Source organism: Podarcis muralis, chromosome 16, assembly GCF_964188315.1.
Source record: "Podarcis muralis chromosome 16, rPodMur119.hap1.1, whole genome shotgun sequence".
NCBI lineage: Eukaryota > Metazoa > Chordata > Lepidosauria > Squamata > Lacertidae > Podarcis > Podarcis muralis.
The window spans coordinates 25,923,837-25,945,548 of NC_135670.1; the positions used below are offsets into that span (position 1 = coordinate 25,923,837).

The 21,712-nt window shown below is 44.4% G+C and overlaps 2 protein-coding genes across 2 annotated transcripts; one reads left to right on the forward strand and one right to left on the reverse strand.

Annotated features, from left to right (window-relative positions):
• Positions 1-5,432: 5,432 nt before the first annotated feature.
• On the forward strand, positions 5,433-11,557 carry DYNLL1 (dynein light chain LC8-type 1). The gene is made up of 3 exons (XM_028711133.2): positions 5,433-5,636; positions 7,838-7,975; positions 11,144-11,557. Exons 2-3 carry the CDS (start codon positions 7,844-7,846, stop codon positions 11,279-11,281), a joined length of 270 nt encoding a protein of 89 aa, XP_028566966.1. The 5' UTR covers positions 5,433-5,636; positions 7,838-7,843; the 3' UTR covers positions 11,282-11,557.
• Positions 11,558-13,559: 2,002 nt separating this feature from the next.
• On the reverse strand, positions 13,560-20,688 carry COQ5 (coenzyme Q5, methyltransferase). Its single transcript, XM_028711132.2, has 7 exons — positions 20,489-20,688; positions 19,231-19,380; positions 17,676-17,900; positions 16,577-16,683; positions 15,160-15,248; positions 14,298-14,409; positions 13,560-14,130 (listed from the first exon to the last, which is right to left on the reverse strand). The coding sequence occupies exons 1-7, from the start codon at positions 20,658-20,660 to the stop codon at positions 14,029-14,031; spliced, it is 957 nt and encodes a 318-aa protein (XP_028566965.1). The 5' UTR covers positions 20,661-20,688; the 3' UTR covers positions 13,560-14,028.
• Between the last annotated feature and the right edge of the window lie 1,024 nt (positions 20,689-21,712).

Consider the following 21,712-nt stretch of genomic DNA (forward strand, 5'->3'; position numbering starts at 1 on the left):
CGGCTGCAGTTTGCGCATGCTCGGGTTTCTGTGGGCCAAGGGTGCCTCCAGCGGGGCGGGCGGGGATATTTGAGCGGATGCGCGCAGTTCAATAGCGTGATGCCACTTGTCAGGGCTTCAGGCCCCAAAGGATCCTGGGAAGTGTAGTTTGTTAAAGGTGCTGGAAGCTGTTAAGAAATAACCATACGGTAGATGGCTGCAGCTCTTGAGAGTTCCCTGGAAAGAGAAGGATTGGCCGTTAAACCTCTCTGAAATTGTAGCTTCAGGAAAGGGAATGTAGGGAAACTGTGGTACCTCGGGTTACAGACGCTTCAGGTTACGAACGCTTCAGGTTACAGACTCCGCTAAACCAGAAATAGTACCTCGGGTTAAGAACTTGGCTTCAGGAGAACAGAAATCGTGCTCCGGCGGCGCGGCGGCAGCAGGAGGCCCCATTAGCTAAAGTGGTTCTTCAGGTTAAGAACAGTTTCAGGTTAAGAACGGACCTCCAGAACGAATATAATAATAATAATGGTTTCCCCAGCCATTCTGGGCGGCTTCCAATAAAACACTAAAATACAATAACCTATTAAACATTAAAAGCTTCCCTAAACAGGGCTGCCTTAACCCGAGGTACCACTGTATTGTGGGCATCCTCTATCTCGAGAGTGCGCCTCTGGGGATAGCAGCACCAAAGTGACCTCCAGGCACAAGCTCGGGCAGTCTGTATGGGGGTACTGGATGCCCAGACAAGACCCACCCCCTCCCACCTCGCTGATGTGGTCTAAAGGAAGTCAGAGCAATATGTTTCAGCACCTTTAACAAACTACACTTCCCAGGATTCTTTGGGGGAAGCCATGACTTATTAAAAGCGGTATCAAAGTACCTTCCTGTGCATGAAAAGCCAGCTTAGCTATCACACTTGGTGTCTGCTTTGTTCATCACTGATTTTGTTATGTACTGAAGTTCTCAACCTGGGCCAGCAGGGGGATACCGTAGATAGTTTTCACTCAGGTCCACATATGCAAATAAGGAATTGAAAGTGACATTCAGTAATTGGATAGTTACAGAAAGTTGTTACTGTTGCCTTGTAGTTGAGCTCTCTATAAGCAGGTTGGCTGAACCCTTCAGTTTAGTTCTGTTCTGGCCTGTGAATAAACAAGAGCTGTTTGAAGAATCGCTGTGCTGTCTGATATGTTCACCCACAACTTAACAGATTTATTACTGGACTTTTGTCTTCCTTTCTGCCCACCCATCAGCAAAACCACATTAAGGAGACATAGGAAAAGCTGCCCAAACATTGGGGCCTGAGTTTTTAAGTTTTATTTTCCTCTTCCCTCCTTGCTCTTTTTCTCGTGTGTTGTATTTTTGTTTATTAGAATGTAAGCCTGCAGGTAGATAGTGTCTTGTTTTTATTTCATGTAAGCCGCTCTGGGAGCCTTTTGGGGCTGAAAAGTGGGGTACAAATGCTCTAAATAAAAAAATAAAATAAAAAGGCAAGCCTGTAGTGCATGCACGCACGTGCCCCTTGGGGGCCTAGTGTGTTGCACATTTCCAAGGATGCCTGCTAATGAGCTGCCCTTAAGTGACATAATTGAAATCTCAAGACAGAGTAAAACATCCATGATCAAAACTAAAAATTTCCAGCAACACTTGCTTCAGGCCCTGTTGGGGATGCTTTCTGATATCCTGTTTATCCAGCAAATCTGGTTGAAGCCTCAGTAGACAGCATTTGCTCAAGGCAGGTAAGATCAAAGTGGCCCCCATAAGCAACCTTTTAAATATGTTCCAACTTGATTTTAGCTTTTATTGCTGATTTACCTGCCTTGTTATTTTTTTAATGTTATATGTTTTGTTTGGACTCAAATTTTATGAATGTGAAGCTTTGCCTCTATAGGCATCATTTTAAAATTACTTTTGCTGAACCACATTTGCCGCTTTAACAATTCCTTGTGCTGCAGCTGGGGATGGGCAGTAGATCAAGCATCTGCTTTGCATGCATGACTGCTGGGAGGAACGAGGCAATAAGAAATGCCATGGTGCATCTGTCCCAGCAAAACCAGACGCCTTCATCTGTTCCAGCTGCAACAAAACATGTCTCTCCTGTATCCATCTCTACAGCCACAGCAGGCACAGTAAATCTGTAACAGTTTGACTTCAGTCCTGAAGGTGCACTCTTCCATTGTTTCCTGAGACAGATGGATGCCCACCAGCTGACCCTTGACTTCAGAGCATTGAACAGCATTAATCTGTTACCAACAGAGATTGTTGGTATTTGCTTGATTGCACAGTTAAACTATTGAACTTGCTCCAGCAGGAGACAGTGATGACCACTTTGATGGCTTTAGGAGAGGATTAGGCAAATTCATGGCTAAGTTCTGCTTCCAAAGCTGGAGACAGTAATGCTTCTGAATACCACTTGCTGGAAACTGCAGACAGGCAGAGTGCTCATGTGCTCAGGTCTTGCTTGCCAGTTTCCCATAATGGGCATGTTATGAGAAAAAACTGCTCCATTATGGGGTACCCAAGACGCGGGTGGCGCTGTGGGTAAAAGCCTCAGCGCCTAGGGCTTGCCGATCGAAAGATCGGCGGTTCGAATCCCCGCGGCGGGGTGCGCTCCCGTCGTTCGGTCCCAGCGTCTGCCAACCTAGCAGTTCGAAAGCACCTCCGGGTGCAAGTAGATAAATAGGGACCGCTTACCAAGCGGGAAGGTAAACAGCGTTCCATGTGCTGCGCTGGCTCGCCAGATGCAGTTTGTCACGCTGACCACGTGACCCGGAAGTGTCTGCGGACAGCGCTGGCCCCCGGCCTCTTAAGTGAGATGGGCGCACAACCCTAGAGTCTGTCAAGACTGGCCCGTACGGGCAGGGGTACCTTTACCTTTAAGAGCCCATAGAGTCCTTTTGTAGGTTCTCTATTGGTAGGGGAAAATAACAGAGACCATCCAGAGAATATTGAGAAGCAAAGCAGCTAGTAAGCCTGATATTTATTAAAGCTGTTGCAACAGGGTGCTCCTCAACACACATAAGGGGGGGGGGGAGGGACCCTAAGTCATGCGTGCAAGCTCTTATATAGACATTTTAATTTGCCTGCCCTGGAGTCCAAGACCACCCCCAGAAACATACATACATCACAGAAGGGGCGGACTACAACAGAAATCTGAGTGCGTTGTTTTTTTCCCTCTTGTCTGCTAGGTTGCTTAACTGAATCACCTGGGGATCCTAGCCACTCTTTTGTTACTCAATTCCTGAATCCAGGTCACAGGTCACAGGCTCATACCCTGTTTGTATCTTAAATGTGACCTTAAGACAGGATTTGTGAGAGAGACAATGGGGAGATTTCCCATTTCCTTCAACCTTGCAGAGAAATATTTGAGGTCATTTTGGGAGAGAGAAAATGGTTTCAGGACTAATAATAATAATAATAATAATAATATCTTTATTGTCATTACCCCCTCTCGGGGACAACGAAATTACTTGACTGCTCCATAAAAACACTAATTAAAACAATACAGTATAGTACAGCAAGGAAGATTAGATGTGGGTTTCAGACATGTGGTTTACATATTTGTATGTATTTGCTTGGTACATTTATTAACATCTATTTTATATATATAAGACCTTAAAATTCTTATAACAGGCATCTGGTGGACCACTGTGAGAACAGGATGCTGGATTAGATGGGCCATTGGCCTGATCCAGCAGAGCTCTTCTTATGCTTAATTCCCAGAAAGTGTGAGAACTGTCAGTTCACTCCTACCTTCTGCTTTCCATTCTTGAGTCAATTGCTGGTACAGTATATAAAAAAAATTCCACTCAAGCCATTCTTGATGTGTATGTTATTTGCAGTCATACCACACTTATGTGTCATATGGGGGTGTGGCTGTGCTGTAATGCACATTGCAGAGCCACATGATGCTCTGGACTAGAAAAGATTATCTCAGAGAGGAGCTGAGAACAATTTTACAGCAGAGGCAGGGAAACATTTTTTCAGTGAGACAGCTGCATTCAATTCTGGGTAAGCTTCCAGGGGCCTTTGTTGGGTAGGGCCAGAGGCAAAGGTGGGTGTGATCAGCAGCAAACATTTGGCTGAGCAAGAAATGGGAATTTTACTTTTGTACTCTAGGCTAGCTTCTTCACAACCATACACCCTCTGTTCTCCATTAAGGCAAGCAAGAAGTATGATAATTGATCAAGGTCATATTCTAGCTGGGCAAATTTTTTTGAGGTGAGTGTGATGCTGGGCCAGGGAGGGTTTTGTGACCTGGGGAAAGTGTCCCAATGGGCCAGGCAGATAAGTTTTCCCAGCTGCCCTGCTAGTCCTACAGCCCAGGGGTAGGGGCCAAGCCTCATCCGCTAATAATAATAATAATAATAATTTATTTATCCCCTGCCCATCTGGCTGGGTTTCCCCAGCCACTCTGGGCGGCTTCCAATAAAACACTAAAATACAATAACCTATTAAACATTAAACGCTTCCCTAAACAAGGCTGCCTTCAGATGTCTTCTAAAAGTTTGGTAGTTATTTTTCTCTTTGACATCTGGTGGGAGGGCGTTCCACAGGGCGGGTGCCACTACCGAGAAGGCCCTCTGCCTGGTTCCCTGTAACTTGGCTTCTTGCAGCGAGGGAACTGCCAGAAGGCCCTCGGCGCTGGACCTCAGTGTCCGGGCAGAATGATGGGGGTGGAGACGCTCCTTCAGGTATACTGGACCAAGGCCGTTTAGGGCTTTAAAGGTCAGCACCAACACTTTGAATTGGGAATCGGAAACGTACTGGGAGCCAGTGTAGGTCAAGACCGGTGTTATGCTGCTCCCAGTCACCAGTCTAGCTGCCGCTCATGAGACAACCACCTGTGATCTCCTCTCAGGTAAGAGAGGGCACCACCTAACTCCACAAGGCAGGGAGCCTCTGAACACTTTACTTACTATCTATTAAAACATTTCTATACCTCCTACCATATTAGACAGCATGCAATACAACAAAAAAGAGAGATAAGAACAGTATCCAAAAGCAACAACGTACAGCTAACAGTTGAAGGAGCACTCCGAATCACAAAGTAATTGCATTCTGCACATGCTCAGGAACACTGTACTCTGGTTTTATACATGCATACGCTCAGAAGCATTCAGTTTGCAGAAGTGCCATGCAGAAGTGCCATCCAGCTTGCGGAAGTGCCATCCGAGCTGCGGCTTTCCTCATTCTGCAAGGGCGCCCCCAGCAGCACCGCCTCCTTTGCCCGTCTGGCTGACCAGGCCCCGTCGCCACGGCAACGGACGCCGGCGCGGTGCATGCCGGCCCGCAACAAAATGCAACAATAAAACTCTACGGGAGGCTCAAGAGAGGCGGCCAATAGTCTCAGAGGAGTATTGTTGTCGTGGCCAATGGCAGCTGGCGGCGAGCTGGGCTGGGCGTGGCCGCTGCCGGCGGGCGGAGGGCGTGGCCGGGGCATCCAGGCGGCACTCGAGGCTTGTTCGCGGGCGAAGGCAGAGGCGAGGCGCGCGCGGGTTTCCTCAGCTCGTTGCGCGACGGGGGCAGCCTCCGGAGGAGCGCCGAGGTGACAACTTGCTCGTCCGCTCCACCAACGTCCCTGCCCGCCGCCGCCGTCGTTCTCGGAGGAGGAAGCAGCCGCAGGAGCCGCCGCCAACCAGAAGCACACGGTGAGGGGCGGCGGCGAGGTTTTTAAGCGGGGAAATTATAATGGCGTCGGCAGAGGTGATGGGAGGGGGCGGTTGGGGACATTATTAATATGAGGAGGGTTATAGCGTGATTCCGGCCATGTGTCGGTTGGGTTCTGTGGGACCGTCCAGAGGCCGTTAGAAAATGATATATATAGTGACAGTACGGTTACTTGAACTGTCGAGGAGGAGACGATGGGGTTGTGAGGGGGAGACGACATTATTATTATCATTAGTAATACAATAGTAGTTTGGTATGTAATTCTGGCCTTTAAAAAGTTGGGTTCTGCGAGCTGCCCAGAAGCCGTTTGAAAATACAGATTACTATTAGTGCGGTACAAGGATTGTTGAGGTGGAGGAGGTGATGGGAGTGTGAGGGGCGTGGGGGGGGGAAAGAAACTGTATTATTAGTATAGCTTGCAATTCTGATCCTATAAAAGTTGGGTTCTCTGGAATGTTCACAGGCCGTTTGAATAATTCTAATACGGTACAAAATTTAAATGGCGTTTTAAAAACCCATTAAAGCAGGTCATGATTAATGTGGGATTATTATCAGTTGGTTATTTGATTTATTGAACGCGTTTGTGTTCTGCTTATATATAAGTTGGGCTCTCGGAATATGTAAAATGTAAACTAAAATTTTTGGTGGGGGGGAGAAACCCCTTGGGGGGAGTTATAAATAAATCTGCGCAACTGAATCTGAATCATGGGTAATTGTTGTTCCTCCATTTCATTTATTATAGATTTTGTTTTCTCGTAAAGTTGGGTTCTCTGGGCAGTTTTACAGACCATTAAAAAACATAATAATGCAAAACTTTAAAAAAGTTTTAAAATAAATGAATTCCTTAAGTTTGTGAAATCTAAATTAGAGGGGGAGGGTGGCATTAAATAGTTCTGTGCCATGTGGGGTCCAACTATTGAGATAAAAGAGAAACCACAGCCAGCTCCTATTTGGTTTGCAATGAATAACTAGGGAAGGGAATAAATAGGAGGTGAAGTAACAGGAGTACGTTTTCTGAATACGTTGTTGGGCGTATATTTTTCAAGATGGGTAGGATTTGTGGTGGATTGCACTGTATTGCTGTATTATCTAGTGTGCTAGGTATTGTGTAATTCCTACTCTCTCTAGACACTGACACTTAAGTCTGTAGTGTGTGTATGGGAGACACAAGGCTTACTTAAAAGGCATTGTGGGTGTGGCAAGGAATCTCTGAGGCCTTGTGGGTAAAATGGGCAAATGAGGGAGGGTGCTAAATGTCTAATGATATGCAAATGTTGTTGGGAGGGGTGATGGTGGGAAAGCTTCTGATGAAGACATTATCAAATTGTAACTTTGCAAAGCATTGTACAACTTCTTTAAACTAGTCCCCCTGTCCATCCCTGCAATTTTGTATTTTTTAAAAATAGAACAATTAAGTTCCTTAATTGCATCATTTAATCTCTAAAATAACCTTAAAATAATATACTAGATTATTATTGTGTGACTTGAAGCAATACAGAAAAAGAGTTTGGAGAAGAAAGGAATCAAAATAATGTAGGAGGAGTTGGGAATCCTGTTTGATGGGAGGGAGTCCTCTTGCAAGCTGTACAAAGGGTATCTTGTGGGCAAATAGTTCTAGGATGTAAGAAAATATGGAATTCCTGCTTGAGGGTGAAGACAGTTAAGTCTGGGTATAGTGATGAGAAAACCTTGGTCTGCATTCCCGGAGGTGGGTGGGGCAACTCAGACATCTGTGGCCAATTAGGTCCTCCTATAATAAGCCAAGCTCAGCAAAAGGTGTCTGCAACACACTGCATTTGTTCAGTCTAATTTAAGTAGTGTGTAGGTTGTTCAGCTCAACCCCCAAGGTGGGGTCTGTGTTTTACTGAAGTACATCTGGCACACAAAGTGTTGAGCATATTGGTCTCTTCTTGCAGAAATAATTTATATGTTTGATCTTACATGCTTGATTTGTTAAAACAGTGGGAGGAGATAAACTGCATGTATATTCATTAGCTCATCAGAAATATGAACAGATGGTTCAACTTTTTGACTCCAGAACAAATTCTGGAGTGTGTTTATGAGAGTGGCTGAATGGTTCTGGAAATTAAGCCATTATACAGTGCAGACTTTTAGCTGGTGTAGTGTACGGATCTACCAGCACAGGTTAACATTTTGAATTCTTGTCCATTGTGCTTTGTAGGTAACCATGAGTGATCGAAAGGCCGTGATAAAGAATGCAGATATGTCTGAGGAGATGCAGCAGGACTCCGTGGAGTGTGCTACACAGGCCTTGGAAAAATACAACATTGAGAAAGATATTGCTGCCCACATAAAGAAGGTAAAGCTTGATAGTTGTTGCATGCTGCTAGTTTAGAATTCTTAGAGGAAGAGGAAAATTCAGACTGAGGGAGGGAACAGTTAAAATTATTTCTAACTAAACATGTGTCCACAGATTTCTTAACTGGCAAAGCTGATTTTGTATGTGTAGGAGTGTTCTGGCCTGCCAGGGAATAGTTGGACATTTTCCTGCATTTCCTTCACAGCCTAGTCTATGTGGGTGTTCTAACTGCATGTCTGTGTTCCTAGAGGGTTGTCAAGCATCTGTGATCTTCTGACTTTGGCAGAGCTTGCAAGAAGCTTGCCAGATCTGCTGTGACGGTGGGCAAGCTTATATCTGCATAAGTAAGACAGTGTGGAAGCATACACATTTGTTCCATGAAGATGAGAAAAGTACAAACCCTTAAAACATTCCTTAGCATAGCTCTTAACAAGTTGTAGCAAGATACACCCTGTATTTGCAACAGTGCTATTCAACAATTCAGCACTACAAAGGCAGGCCACAGCAAGCCTCATGGTTGGTTGCTACCATCTTCTTCAGCATGACTTTGAAGAGTTTGGTAGCCCTTGCTTCTATTTTAACCTAGCCTCAATTTGGTATTGTGATCACTTGGAAATACTGTTTAGTTTTAGCTATAATTATGATTAGTGGAAACAAGTTGGTTTCAAATCAAAGCAGTCTTTTTTCATTAACCAGTTAAGATTAACCACAAGTCATGGTTTGAGTGCAACAGTAAATTGTAGTTAATTGAATCAGCTTGTGGTCACACTGGAAGAGGCGCTAACTTACAGTTTAATAGTGTGTAAACCTGGCCACTCAGACTGTTTTGCATATGGGCTGGGGGGGGGGAGAATGTGGTAGACACTCAAGACTTGCTGCATTAGCCACTATTTGTTTAGGATTGGTCTGATTCAGGGGTCGTTTAACTGGCCCATGGACCCCCACCGCCTGCTCAGGGACCCTCACTGCCCGCTCTCCTCCTGCTCCGCGTCAGAAGGAGCCCCGGAAATAGCGTTTGTGTGTGTGCGCACACACTCCGGCCCACCGCAGCATGTGCGGGACGTGAACCAGCCCAAGCCATAAAAACTTTGCCAATCCCTGGATTGAATCCTACTCCAGTACAGGGACACAAGTGATTTAATATTAATTGAAATAATAGTGTATTAAATGCATAGTCTTGTACAAGGATGGGATTAATACCTATAAAAATCAGCACCGTATTTTTCGCACCATAGGACGCACCGGACAATAGGACGCACCTTGTTTTAGAGGGGGGAGAACAAGAAAAAAAAAATTCCCCCTCTCTGCCCAGCGCCCCTTCAGCAAAGCGGCAGGAGGCGCTGCGCAGAGAGGGGGAGAATTTTTCCCCTCTTGTTTTCCCGCTCTAAAACAAGGTGCCGTTTAAGGTGCATTCAGGCGGCTACCTTGGAAGCCTGGAGAGCGAGAGGGGTCAGTGCGTACCGACCCCTCTCGCTCTCCAGGCTTCAGGTTCCTTTCGACCTGCTCTTTGGGGCTGGCGGGGGGAAGCCCACCACCAGCCCCAAAGAGCAGGTCAGGGAGCAGCGGAAAGGCGCAGCGGAGAGGCTGCTGCCATAGTCGTGCGCCACCTCTCCAGCTGGAAGAGGGTCCTGGGGCTATGGCTTCTTTAGCCCCGCACGCGCTCTCCCAGCTGGAGAGGTGGCGCGCGGCTAAAGAGGCTCCTGCCATAGCCATGCGTCACCTCTCCAGCCAGGAGAGGGTCGCGGGGCTATGGCGTCTTTGCTCCATAGGACGCACACACATTTCCCCTTCATTTTTGAAGGGGGAAAAGTGTCCTATAGAGCGAAAAATACAGTAGTTTGAAATTTGCTAAGCAATATATTGATATAAATTGGTTGAATATCAACTGCTCCAAGCCTCTATAAAAGAGAATTCATGTTTCCAAGTTTTAGTAAAACATTACCTTAATAAATCCTCAATTTCTTTCACAACATTTTTCAGAATAAATATAGATGAGAAATTACAGTGCTAACAATGCAAAACTGTCCCTTTTTAAGCACACCATACCCTGGTTGCACTGTCCCCCAAAAACTTTAGGATTGGCTGATACTGTCATAGTTGCTTTGGACGAGGTTTTCTGTACTGCATCTTCGTTTCAAGCCATTACTTGAATGCCATTACTTAAATAATTTCCAAAATGACTTACGTTATCATGAATAAAATGCTTATCAAATCTTGTGAAGTAGATTCTTTATTGTTCCATAGACATTACTCTCTTAAATCAGTTGAATTAAGAATCCACACTTAAATAGATAGCACAGAGGAGTATACTACTGATTACTAGTTGTATACATGCAGGTCCTGCTATCCGCATGCTTGCGATGCGAAAATTCACTTATCCTTCTGCCCAAACCTTGCTATGAGCACTGTAGACTCAGTTATCCAAAGAACTGACTTCCTTGCTGGTTTGTGCTTTGCTAGTTGGCAACAGCCATTTTTGGGAAGAAACCAGAGAGAGAGGAAGTGGGGAGCCAAGAACAAAGGAATTGGGGCAGGGGAGATAAGACATGGGTTTCCCAAACTTGGGTCTCCAGCTGGTTTTGGACTGCAACTCTCATCATTCCTACATAGTAGGACCACTGGTCAGGGATGATGGGAACTGTAGTCCAAGAGCAGCTGGACTAGGTTTGGGAAACCCTGCGTTAGGCAAATCTGTTTTTTCCTCTGTTCTCTTGCAGATTAGCTGCATACATTTCAGGAACTTTGGCCGGGGGGTGGGGGGGAGAGGTTGAACAAATCCCGAATTAGAAATTTTTCCATAGGAAATGATGAAATGGTGGACTTTGTTACCAAAGTAGGACCTATGCGTAACTTCTCTTCCTAAACCCAGACAGCCTGAACGTCTGTATGGGTTGCATAGAATATCCCTACAACACTTCTCAAGCTACTTGCTCCAAAATAGTCCAGTTAATGTCAGTATGTTATTATGGTTTCATTGTGATTTGTGGACTGCAGTCTTCCATTGTCTCATACATGGCAAGAACAAAAATTAAGTCACTGGGCTATGTTGTTGCATGTTTCTTGTATGTATAGCTCAAGAGGTTAGAAGACTGCATTGCATATTCTTTCCAAACCCATGAGTGAAGCTGTTCACTTGAGAAGCTAAGTTATTAAGTTATTCTCTTTCAGGAGTTTGACAAGAAATACAATCCTACTTGGCACTGCATTGTGGGAAGAAATTTTGGCAGCTATGTGACTCATGAGACCAAACACTTCATCTACTTCTACCTGGGTCAAGTTGCCATTCTCCTCTTCAAATCCGGTTAGAACATGGGACTGTTCCACCCCAAACATGCATTTGGTTACAGGACTGCACGCTAATTCCAAATAGACTGAAGTCTTCAGCCTTCCCCAGGGAACATACCTTGATCTTCAAGCCTTTTGTTGTTTTAATGGACAGGTACTCCTCTGTACCATTTTGTGTTTTTGTTGTGGCCATAAAAAAATAGCAAAAAAGTAATCTTGTATGTATTTTCTTTACAAAAAGCAACCCACAAGTCCTAATTTTCTAATAAAACCTTTGGGCATACATTCAATCTTTAAGAGCTTGTTCTAATACTTCCATATTTGGCAAACTCTCCTATGACTACCAGCTTTGCACTGAAACAGCAAATTATTTGCCTAAATCAGGGGTGACTAACTTGTGGCCTTCTGGATGTTTCAGATTACAACCCCCATTAGCCATTTTGCTTGAGATTGGTGTGAGTTCGAATCCAAAAACATCTGGAGACCATAGTTTTCTGTCTACTGAATGAACTGGATTTGCCTTTGGCAAAACAGCGCCAGCATTGGAGCCAATAGGACCTGTAAACTATTCCCTGTGTTGCATCTGATTCTTAAGCATATTTACTTGTAAAATGACATAACTGACTCATCCAGTGGCACTTTGAAGCAAGTATGTGCGAGGTTGCACAAGCTTATGCATAAATTGGAAGGGATCCCAGTGTGTTCATTGTCTTTACAAGTAATTTTGCATGAGACTGCAATCTAGGGTGTATCTAATGCCTGCAAAGATGTATCTAAGGATGATCTTTACTCACCAGTATGCATGCTTTGATGATTAATGCAGTGTACAAAAGGAACAACTGAATTTAAATTACATTCTGGTCTATGTGATTCTTTAGTTAGAAATATGTGCCAGACTTATTGTCGCCTCTGAAAATGTTCAGTGATGCCTGGTTATTTAAATTCCAATATGGAATATTTTAATACATAACATTCTAACAATGTAATCAAAAGCATTTACAATACTTGTTCCCAGTAGCATACTTGCACTGTTCTTTTGGCATCATAGTACTTATGGCAGGGTATCTTGATGTAAGGAACAGTGCTAGAATGCCTGTCTAAAGCCCAAGGAATAAAACATACCACTGCTTGGAAAAAGAATTATCACCTAGCTTAGCAGGATGTACAACTCCTGCTTGTTTCACTGACATATCCGATCTCCTTTTCCCACAATCCAAATCAAGCATTCTATGAAGACCTGTTGTTTTGTACACTGGAGTGCATGCTCAACTTTTCCATTGAAAATGTTTGCAACTTTGGAGAATGCAACATTAATTTGTAATGAGTTGGTAGCTCTTTGGTAGTTAAGAAATTTTTTTTGCAGTGGCTGCTACTACTTTCCATTGCAAATATATCACTTGATGGTAGTCGTGAAAGCTCATCTCCTCTTTTTAGGGGGTAGATGGGAGGTCAGTAGCATCCAGACTGGAAAATTATTTGCATCTTCTGGTGTTGAAGTAAAGGCCAGCCCAGAAAGTCATTTAACTGCAGAGTTAGAAGGGACACGGAGAATCATTTAGTCCAACCCTTTCAATGCAGGAATACGCAGCTGTCCTATATGGGGATTGAACCTGCAGCCTTGGTTTTATCAGCACCATGGTCTAACCAACTGAGCTATCCAGCTTTCACTGTAGGTGTAAGTACAGAGACCCAATGTGCATCTTCATCAAATTTTAAATACTGTATGTAGTTTGTGCAAATGCTTGCTCCTCTGTGCTAGTTACTCCTCTTTCTAATGAAGATACTCAATCCTGCCAAAAGTGGTGGTGATGGAGGGCAGGCAGTCCATGAAGACTTACTGCCACTCAACAGTATCCAGGGGCTTGGGTTCAGGAGATGCAGCACTACACCAAGAATGGCAGTGCCCAAGCTTTCTTCACATACGGGAACAACATTTATGTAACTCCTCACACTTGAATCTATTGTAATCATGCAGTACCACATACATGATGCTACTATTTAAAGGATGGGGGGGGGCAGCTCCTTAACCTCATGGTAGAGTTTTTTAAGAGAAGAAATAACATGGTAGTTACTGTAGTTACACATGCTTACATTACAGCAGGAGATGAGGATTGTGTGTGTGTTGCCATAGACCTGGGTATAGGGCAGTATATAAATTCAATAAATAATAGACTTTGTAGATGAGGACCTCCATCTTGGTAATTATAGAGTATGTACCTGTAGTTCTCCTCTACACAGAGGGAGGCTACATCCATTTTGAGGTTCAAACAAATTACAAGTCTTATTTCAATGAAACAAATTTGAAAATTAATATATATTTTTAATAAATACAGCAAGAAATCTGGTGCTTCAGTGACTTTTACCCAGTAAGTGCAGACCTCTTTGTTTTTAAGGCTAGTTGGTGCCACACATAGCTACACAAAAGGTGGTTGACATGATTGAAATAGGAAATTACTTGAGTCTTAAAATGCAGCTGCCCTCATGAACAGAACTGCCTAAACCCATCAGATTTTTAAAAAATTCTCACTGAAATAAAAGTCCCATCTTCCAGTGGTTCACGTGTTGTTCCCTAACAAGATGAGCTGATGCTTACCCAGCTGTCACATGAATACAGCAGCTGACTGATAACTGAAATTTGATCCCCCAAGGGATTAGTGTGCTTCGATGGCATGATGCCGAGTGTGTTGCAAGGCCATAACCATTTGAATTTGGCCATCAGAGTTCAGTCCACCCTTTCATTTTAAAACTTGTACGCAGTAAGATGAAAGTCATAACTTGAAGCCGGAGTGAATAGCCACAATGCCTGAGCCCAGGTTCTGATAGTCCACCTTCAGAAAGCCTGCATCTTCAATCATCTCCTTGAATTCTACCTGAAATGCAACAATGGTGATACTGTCAATAAGTGATGAAACACTGCGGGATTCCTGAACATTTCACAGTGCACCTCACCTGGGACACTTGCTGTGTACAATTCTAGGAAGTACAATTGCAGCCTCAATGTTTTTAGACTTAAAAGGGTTTTGTTTTGTTTTTTTACCTGGGACGGGAAGCGCCTGATGCTTTCTACGAGATACTGGTAGGATTTCCAGTCACCAGCAATAACCTCGCCCAGCACAGGGATAACCTGGAAGCTATACAGATCATACAGACTGCAAAGGGGGGGGGGGGGAGGAAACACCAGTAGGTTAATACAGATATTGCAGATCAATCTCCTTTCTTGCCATTTGAAACCTTTGATTCGAGCCCTACCCTCTGAAGCAGCATAAAGCAAGCTTGCTCCATCTTCCATGTGACAACCCTTTAGATATTTGAAGATGGCTATCATATCACCTCTCAATCTTCTCCAGGCTAAACATACCCAGCTCCCTCAAACCTTCCCCACAAGGCTTGGTTTCCAGACCCTTTATCTTATTGGTTGCCTTCTGCATATCTTCCAACTCGTCAATATCCATTTTATAAACTGTGCTGCCCAGAACTGTACAAAATACTCCAGGTGGGGTCTGACCAAGGCAGAACAGAGTGGGACTTCAAGGCTGGCCAGCCCTTCAAGGGCCACATGCCACCAAACGCACACATGCACATAGACCACACCACACTCATCCCCGTTACAGCGCTGGACTAAGAAGGTTTAAACCTCTCTTCCCAGCCCAGTGCTGCAATGGAGAGTGCACAGGAGAAAAGACTCCAGTGCTATGATAAGAAGAAGATGGGGGCTGGGGGGGGGGCCCTCATCTGCCAATCCTAACTCCCATCAGCCCCTGCCTGCACAGCCATCCTCCTGCAAGCCCCAGAATCCTATGTCCACACCAACTGGGGATGATGGGAGTTGTAATTCAAAACATCTGGAGGTAAACAACATTTGCTTAAGGGGTTGGAAAAGAGAGAATCTGTAACCCAACCTGGAAATGAAGGAGTTGTTGACATGACTGAATTCTAGGCAGAGGAATCTCCCTCCTGGTTTCAGGACTCGATAAGCCTCCTGAAGAGCCTGGAAAAAAAGGTGGGATGAAGAAGACATTAAGCATATTTATGATGCTTCACACAGTGCTATTCTGAGATCCAGAACATGGATTTGGCAAGGCAAGTTGTGTTCATGTTAATAAACACACTAAATATAAGAACCGTTGCAAACTCTCAATATATACCAGCTGCCTTTAGAGACAGTGACTGCCAGTTTTGAGCAAGTTAGAAGCAAGCTGCTGTGTGAGGGGTGACAGCAGCTGAATCCTAGGCTGCTATTCCTTTTGCCAGTCCCTGTTTTCCAGGCCTCCACTGCCTTCCCTCTCAATTTAATGATGTCCACCTAAAAGCTTTATTTTTGCAGCAAGAGAAATAAAATCAAGAGAAATGAATATAGTTAAACGGATTCTTCAGGTAGCAGCTGGAAGAAGCTAGCCGGAAATGTAAAAATAGGGTAAGCTATGGTGGAAACTCAATCTATGAGAAAGGGAGGGGGGAGCCCCACCTGACAAAGCATCAAGGTATTGAGCAAGTTAGGCACCTGTGCAAGTTTGGTAACAGGACAAGGAGACCCAGGGCAGACTACTCTCTCATTTAGCCTTTTTTTCCCTCCTGAAGCTGATCATAATCTCAGCATTATATTGACTCGTTCTCGTAAATCCCAAGTCCTCAAGTAAAGAAGCTCAATGAATAACAACTAGGATGATTTTAGAAGCTGACTAAGCAAATACATGGGCAGATAATGAGCATGTACTACTTCCAGCATTAGAGAGAGTATGCCTCTCAATACCAGTTGCTGGAGAGCATATGTGCTGTTGTGCTCAGGTTCTGCTTGCCGAATTCCCATAGGCATGTGGTTGGACACTATGAGGCCAGGATAGTAGGCTAGATTGTCTGATCCAGTAGGGCTCATGTGCTGTTACTCCTCTCAATAATAATAAACACAGGAAAGCAATACCCTTCTCTCCCAGAGGCAAATGAGTAAGCTAGCATTGGAAACAGAACGGTTGACTACACAGGGGTCAGCAAACTTTTTCAGCAGGGGGCCGGTCCACTGTCCCTCAAACCCCGGGGGGGCCAACTATATTTTTTTGGGGAGGGGGGAATGAACGAATTCCTATGCCCCACAAATAACCCAGAGATGCATTTTAAATAAAAGGACACATTCTACTCATGTAAAAACACGCTGATTCCCGGACCATCCGCGGGCCAGATTTAGAAGGCGATTGAGCTGGATCCAGCTCCTGGGCCTTAGTTTGCCTACCCATGGATTACATGGACCTCGCTCTAATCCAGCAGAGCAAGCTGTTGTGTTCTTCAAAGAGTAAAATCCAGCGAAATCTGACCAATGCTCACCTGGTCTATATGAGTGACATTCCGGATACCAAAGGCAATTGTGTATATGTCAAAACTGTCATTGTTGAAGGGCAACTCTTCAGCATCTCCGAGCACCCAGGATAATCCTTTGAAAGAATGTAAAGGGAAACTGCTCAGTGGCACACCCTAAGCAACTTTCAGGAAGGCTGTGTCATCAAAGGAAACCAGACTGCTAGGAGAGTATCTACCCTCATTTACAGGCAAAAGTCAACTTAAAGCAAACCAGAACAAGATGGCACACGTGTATGGAGTAAAGCTTAAAAAGACACTGCTGTAGCTGTAGTATTCCATACGAACATATGAAAAGCTTGCTGGATCTGGTCAACCAGATGCCTGTGGAAAACCAGCAAGCAGGATTCAAGCACACAAGCACTCTCCCCTTTTGTGGTTTCCAGGAACTGGTACTCAGAAGCATTGCTGCCTCCAACCGTAGAGCTGAGCACAGCCTTCATGGCTAGCTTCTCCTCCATGAATTTGTCTAATTCTCTTTTAAAGCCATCTAGTAGGTGGCTATCACTGCCTCCTGTAGGAGTGAGTTCCACAGTTTATGTGCTGTGTGAATAAGTCCTTTATCTGCCCTGAATCTTCCAATACACAGCTTCATTGGGTGCCCATTAAGCTCTAGTAATAAAATCATAGAGTTGGAAGCGACCCCAAGGGCCATCTACTCCCTGCAATGCAGGAATCTCAACTAAATGTGAGAGAGGGAGAAAACTATTTCTCAATCCACTTCCTTTATGCCATGCATAATTTTATAAACTATCATGTTGCCAGTCACTCACCTCCATACCTTCAAAGAATAACTCATTGTTGCTAATTATAGATAGACATGATTCAGGATGCTGAGTGCTTATGGGCAGGATGCTTAAGAGCAGCCTTTGCTGGCTGTGGCTGATGGGAATTGTAGTCCAACATAACTGAAGTGTACCAGGTTGACATATACAGTACTGTACAAGTAATGGGGTAATCTGAGTAATGTAAGTTAAACTTTTTTCTAGTCGAAAGGGTGGGGCTTAGATGTTGAACTAGGCTATCCATACACGTTTTCCATCCCTTTGCTGAAGTGCCAGTCTATTACCTTTAGAATAACCAAGGCGTTGTGATTTCTTCTTCCCAACCTTCAGCATCTCCTTGTTAATGTCACAAACCACCACATGGGATCCTCCCAGGGACTGATGATCCTCTTCATGGTAAAGCTTGGTAATCTCCTGCCACGATAAATTCTGATGGGATCTCAGCTGCTGCTGGATTCGTCGCTCCCGCTGGGAACGAACGTAATTGATAAACCGAAAGGCGATGTCTCCTGCATTAGTTTTGAAAGGAAGACTCACAATGTGGGATTCTTCCCTAGAATCCAATGCTTAAGCATTGTAAGGGCACTAACGTACTACGCTAGGAGTTTCTGTAGTCATTCATTCTCAAGCTGCGCTCATTTATTCAACCTAGGAAGAACATTCAGCTCCAAATGCCGACTGTCCTGAGACTGTCCAGAGGGAGGCACAGTCCAATTTCAGCAGCACTCAGGAAAGGTTGTGCATCGGAAGCTGCCTTATGCTGAATCAGCCCATTGGCCCATCTAGTTCAATGCTCCCTACACTGTTCTGGCAATGGCTCTCCAGAGTTTCAAGCAGGGAGTCTCTCCCAGTCCTACCTGGAACCTTTTGAATGCAAAGAAGATGCTTGAGCACTGAGTCAAGGCCCTTTCCCAAACAACCAGAGGACTAAATGTTGCAGGGTAAAGCATGCGTGTGTTCATTATCTTGTATTATTGCAACCTTGTGCAAAACCAAGTTGAGAACCACTTGATGGAAAGTATTCTAAATCATAAAAAGCACCATGTACACCCACTTTCCCAAGGGTCATTCCCTTTGAGATTGTGTCACTTGGTGCCAAATAGATCTGCAGAGGATGGTACTACTGTTAATTACTTGTTTCAGTCATTAACACCCCTTCATCAGAAGCTCCCAGGAATGTATACAGAAGTGTGAATAAACCAACTTTCCCAACCTGGTGCTCTTCAAGTGATTTGGACCACTGCTACTGTCATTCTTGACCATTGGTCATGCTGGCCACGGCTAATAGGTGTTGTAGTCCAATGAAATCTGGAGGCCAGCAGGTTTTGGAAGGCTAGAATAACCCTGATTCACACACAACATATAAATACAATTTAGAAACCAACAAATAACCTGAAAAACTAAAAAGTGAACAGGAAGGGTTGTAGCTCAGTGGTGGAGCATCTCTTTTTAATGCAGACAGTTCCAATTTCAATCCCTGACATCTCCTGGTAGGGCTGGGAGAGACGATACTTGAAACCCTGGAGAGCCATTACTGTTGGTCAGCACAGACAGTTTTGACTAGTGGTCTGACCTGGTAAAAGGCAGCTTCCTATAATCCTAATACATTGCTCACCCCCAACTCCAGAGCAACAAGTTGAATAGCATTAATCTCTTCACAATACAGATTGTTGGGGATTGCTCACTTCCCAGAGGCTGCTACCAGTCAGGGTTGACAAATCTGAGCTAGGTGGACCAAGGTAGCTTCTTAAGTTCCTAAAAAATAAATGACTGTACACATGGTCTCAAACATGGCGCTAAAGCTCCTTAAAAGATGCCTGTGAACAACATGAGTCTCACCTGTCCCTCCAGCAACATCAAGCAACTGGCTTCCAGGGTAAGGGTTCATTTGATGCAGCAGGTTGTCCTTCCAAAGACGATGGATTCCCAGACTCATTGAATCATTCATTAAATCATACTTCTTAGCCACATTTTCAAAAACTTGGTAAACTGAAAAAGATAGCTGCATCACTGATCATGATCAAATAATGTGTTGATTACATTGCAAGATACTTTTTTCTTTCTTTCAGGGAAGGGCTGTAGCTCAATGGTAGAGTATCTGCTCTGGCAGATGCCGTTTTCTCTTCAGTGATTCCTGTCACTGCTCTGTTATACATTATCTATATGGGGCTGCCCTTGAAAATGGGCTGGAAACTGTGGTTGCTTCCAAATGCTACTGTGAGAATGCTCAAGTAGGCTCACACAATTTCTGAAAGCTTTTCCCAGTTACCTTTCCTGCCCCAATTTAAGGTGTTGACTTTAACATATAAAGCCCTAAATGACTTGAGACCTGGATCTTTGAAAGAGACCTCTCCCAATATAAGTCTGCCTGTGCCCTTCTCATGGACCCACTTATAGGTGAGGTACACTGTGTGATGATCTAGGACAAGACCTTTTCTGTGTTGACACTCAAACCACAGCATTCCCTCCCTCCTGTCAACTGGAGCCATCATTGGCTATCCTCCTGGAAAACTCAGTTCCTGCATGGTGTAAAACCAATTTGTTAGTCTTTAGTTTGCCACAAGACTCTGTTGCATCACTGCATATTCAGTGTATGTTAAATCCCGATTAATTTTATACGTTTTGTTTTATGTCATTGAATGTTCAGGTAACTTAAATTTTTTATGCATTTGTTCTTCTAATCCTCCCAGGGTCACAAATGTGATAAAGGGCAAAATAAAACCATGGTGTTAATAGTTATACAGTAGTGTTAAACTAGGGCCTGGAATACCAGAGCTCAAATCCCCATTCAGCACTGGGTGACCCTTGGACCTCTCACAGGCTTGTATCCACAACTATATTTTACTCAGAGTAGGCCCACTGATTTTAGTGTAGTATAAATGTTATAATAATTTTTCTTAAAAAGGATATTTATTCTATTGTGGTTTCATGCTACCTTTAATGTATGTGTTATTTATTTACTGTTGTAAGTCGCTCTGAGTTACTTTTGTAAAAAAACACAAAAAAAAGATTGACAATTTTAAACAAAACAAATACGTAAATTAACCCTCCGCCTCCGCTCAGCCGAGGCCTGGCTACTCCCTTCCGCCTAGCTCACCCTTCTCGCTTTTCTCTGACTCAGACACCGTCTGGAACCCGAAATGCGTCTCTCCGTCGGTGGCCGGGCGCTGTCCCCCGCTGCACAGGCCCCGAAGGAGGCGAAGCACCCTCTGCCCGCGGCGGCAGCCGTCCCAAACCCTGCGGGAGCCAACAACCATGGAGGCCGCCATCTTGCTAGGTGTCGCAATGGTTCTGCGTCACCTTTCATCGTAGCTCCGCCCATTTTCAAGGGGAGGCGGAGAGGGCGTGAACCACTCGAACGGGCTCATTCCTCCCCAGACGCCGACGTCATGGGCATCGCCAACATCGGAGGGAATTGTTGGGGCGTTTTCAAGACTGGTCTAACCACCTCTGTGAATTGCCATAGCTGTATAATAATGATAGCCACTGTTCAGACGTAATTAAGGCGTGGTTGTAAAATTAGGTATCTCCTCTTATGCAAACGACATGTGAATTTGCTTAAGGCCAAAATCCCATGTGCAGTTTTTTTGGGCTAAATTCTGTGGCTGTCAGAGGAACTTACTTGCAAGTGTAAAGAATGGGGGGTAAAATATACAAAAGGCTGAATTCATTTGGGGTTGTTTCTGAATAGATACATATACGGTCACACTGAAAATGCTAAATTATGCCTACTTCGGACGATGCAAATGCATCGTGATCGTCTTGCCAACTTCTCATGATGAGACACAGTTTAATGTGGTACCTAGCTATACCACATCATGGAGGACTCTTCAGCACAACTGCGGGGTGAAATGAAAGTTTGTGCATGACGATCATAAGGACCGCAATGCAATCTAAAACAACTCTACCTGTACTGCAAGAACAGAAGAGCTCTGTGGCACAAATCTACTGTGGCACAAGCGTTTATGGGCTAGCGCTCACTGATAATTCTGTTTGTAAGAGGGAGACGGCTTCACTGTCCCCCATAAAACACCATATGTATCAGATTTATAGCAGTTTATAAATGCTTTTATATATCTACCTGTAATTCAGTATAACAGTTCATGTATCTGATGAGCTGTCTTAACAGTCCACGAAAGGTTATGCAACAATACTGTAAATTTGTTACTTTTCAAGACTCCACAAGACTATTGTGCTGGGTATCCTATCGCGGCATTGGCACCAAGAGACGGTAAAGGTACAGGACCCCTGACAGTTAAGTCCAGTCGCTACTACAAATCCCATGAGGCGATGCGGCAAGGTCCAGCTGCAAACCAGAAGC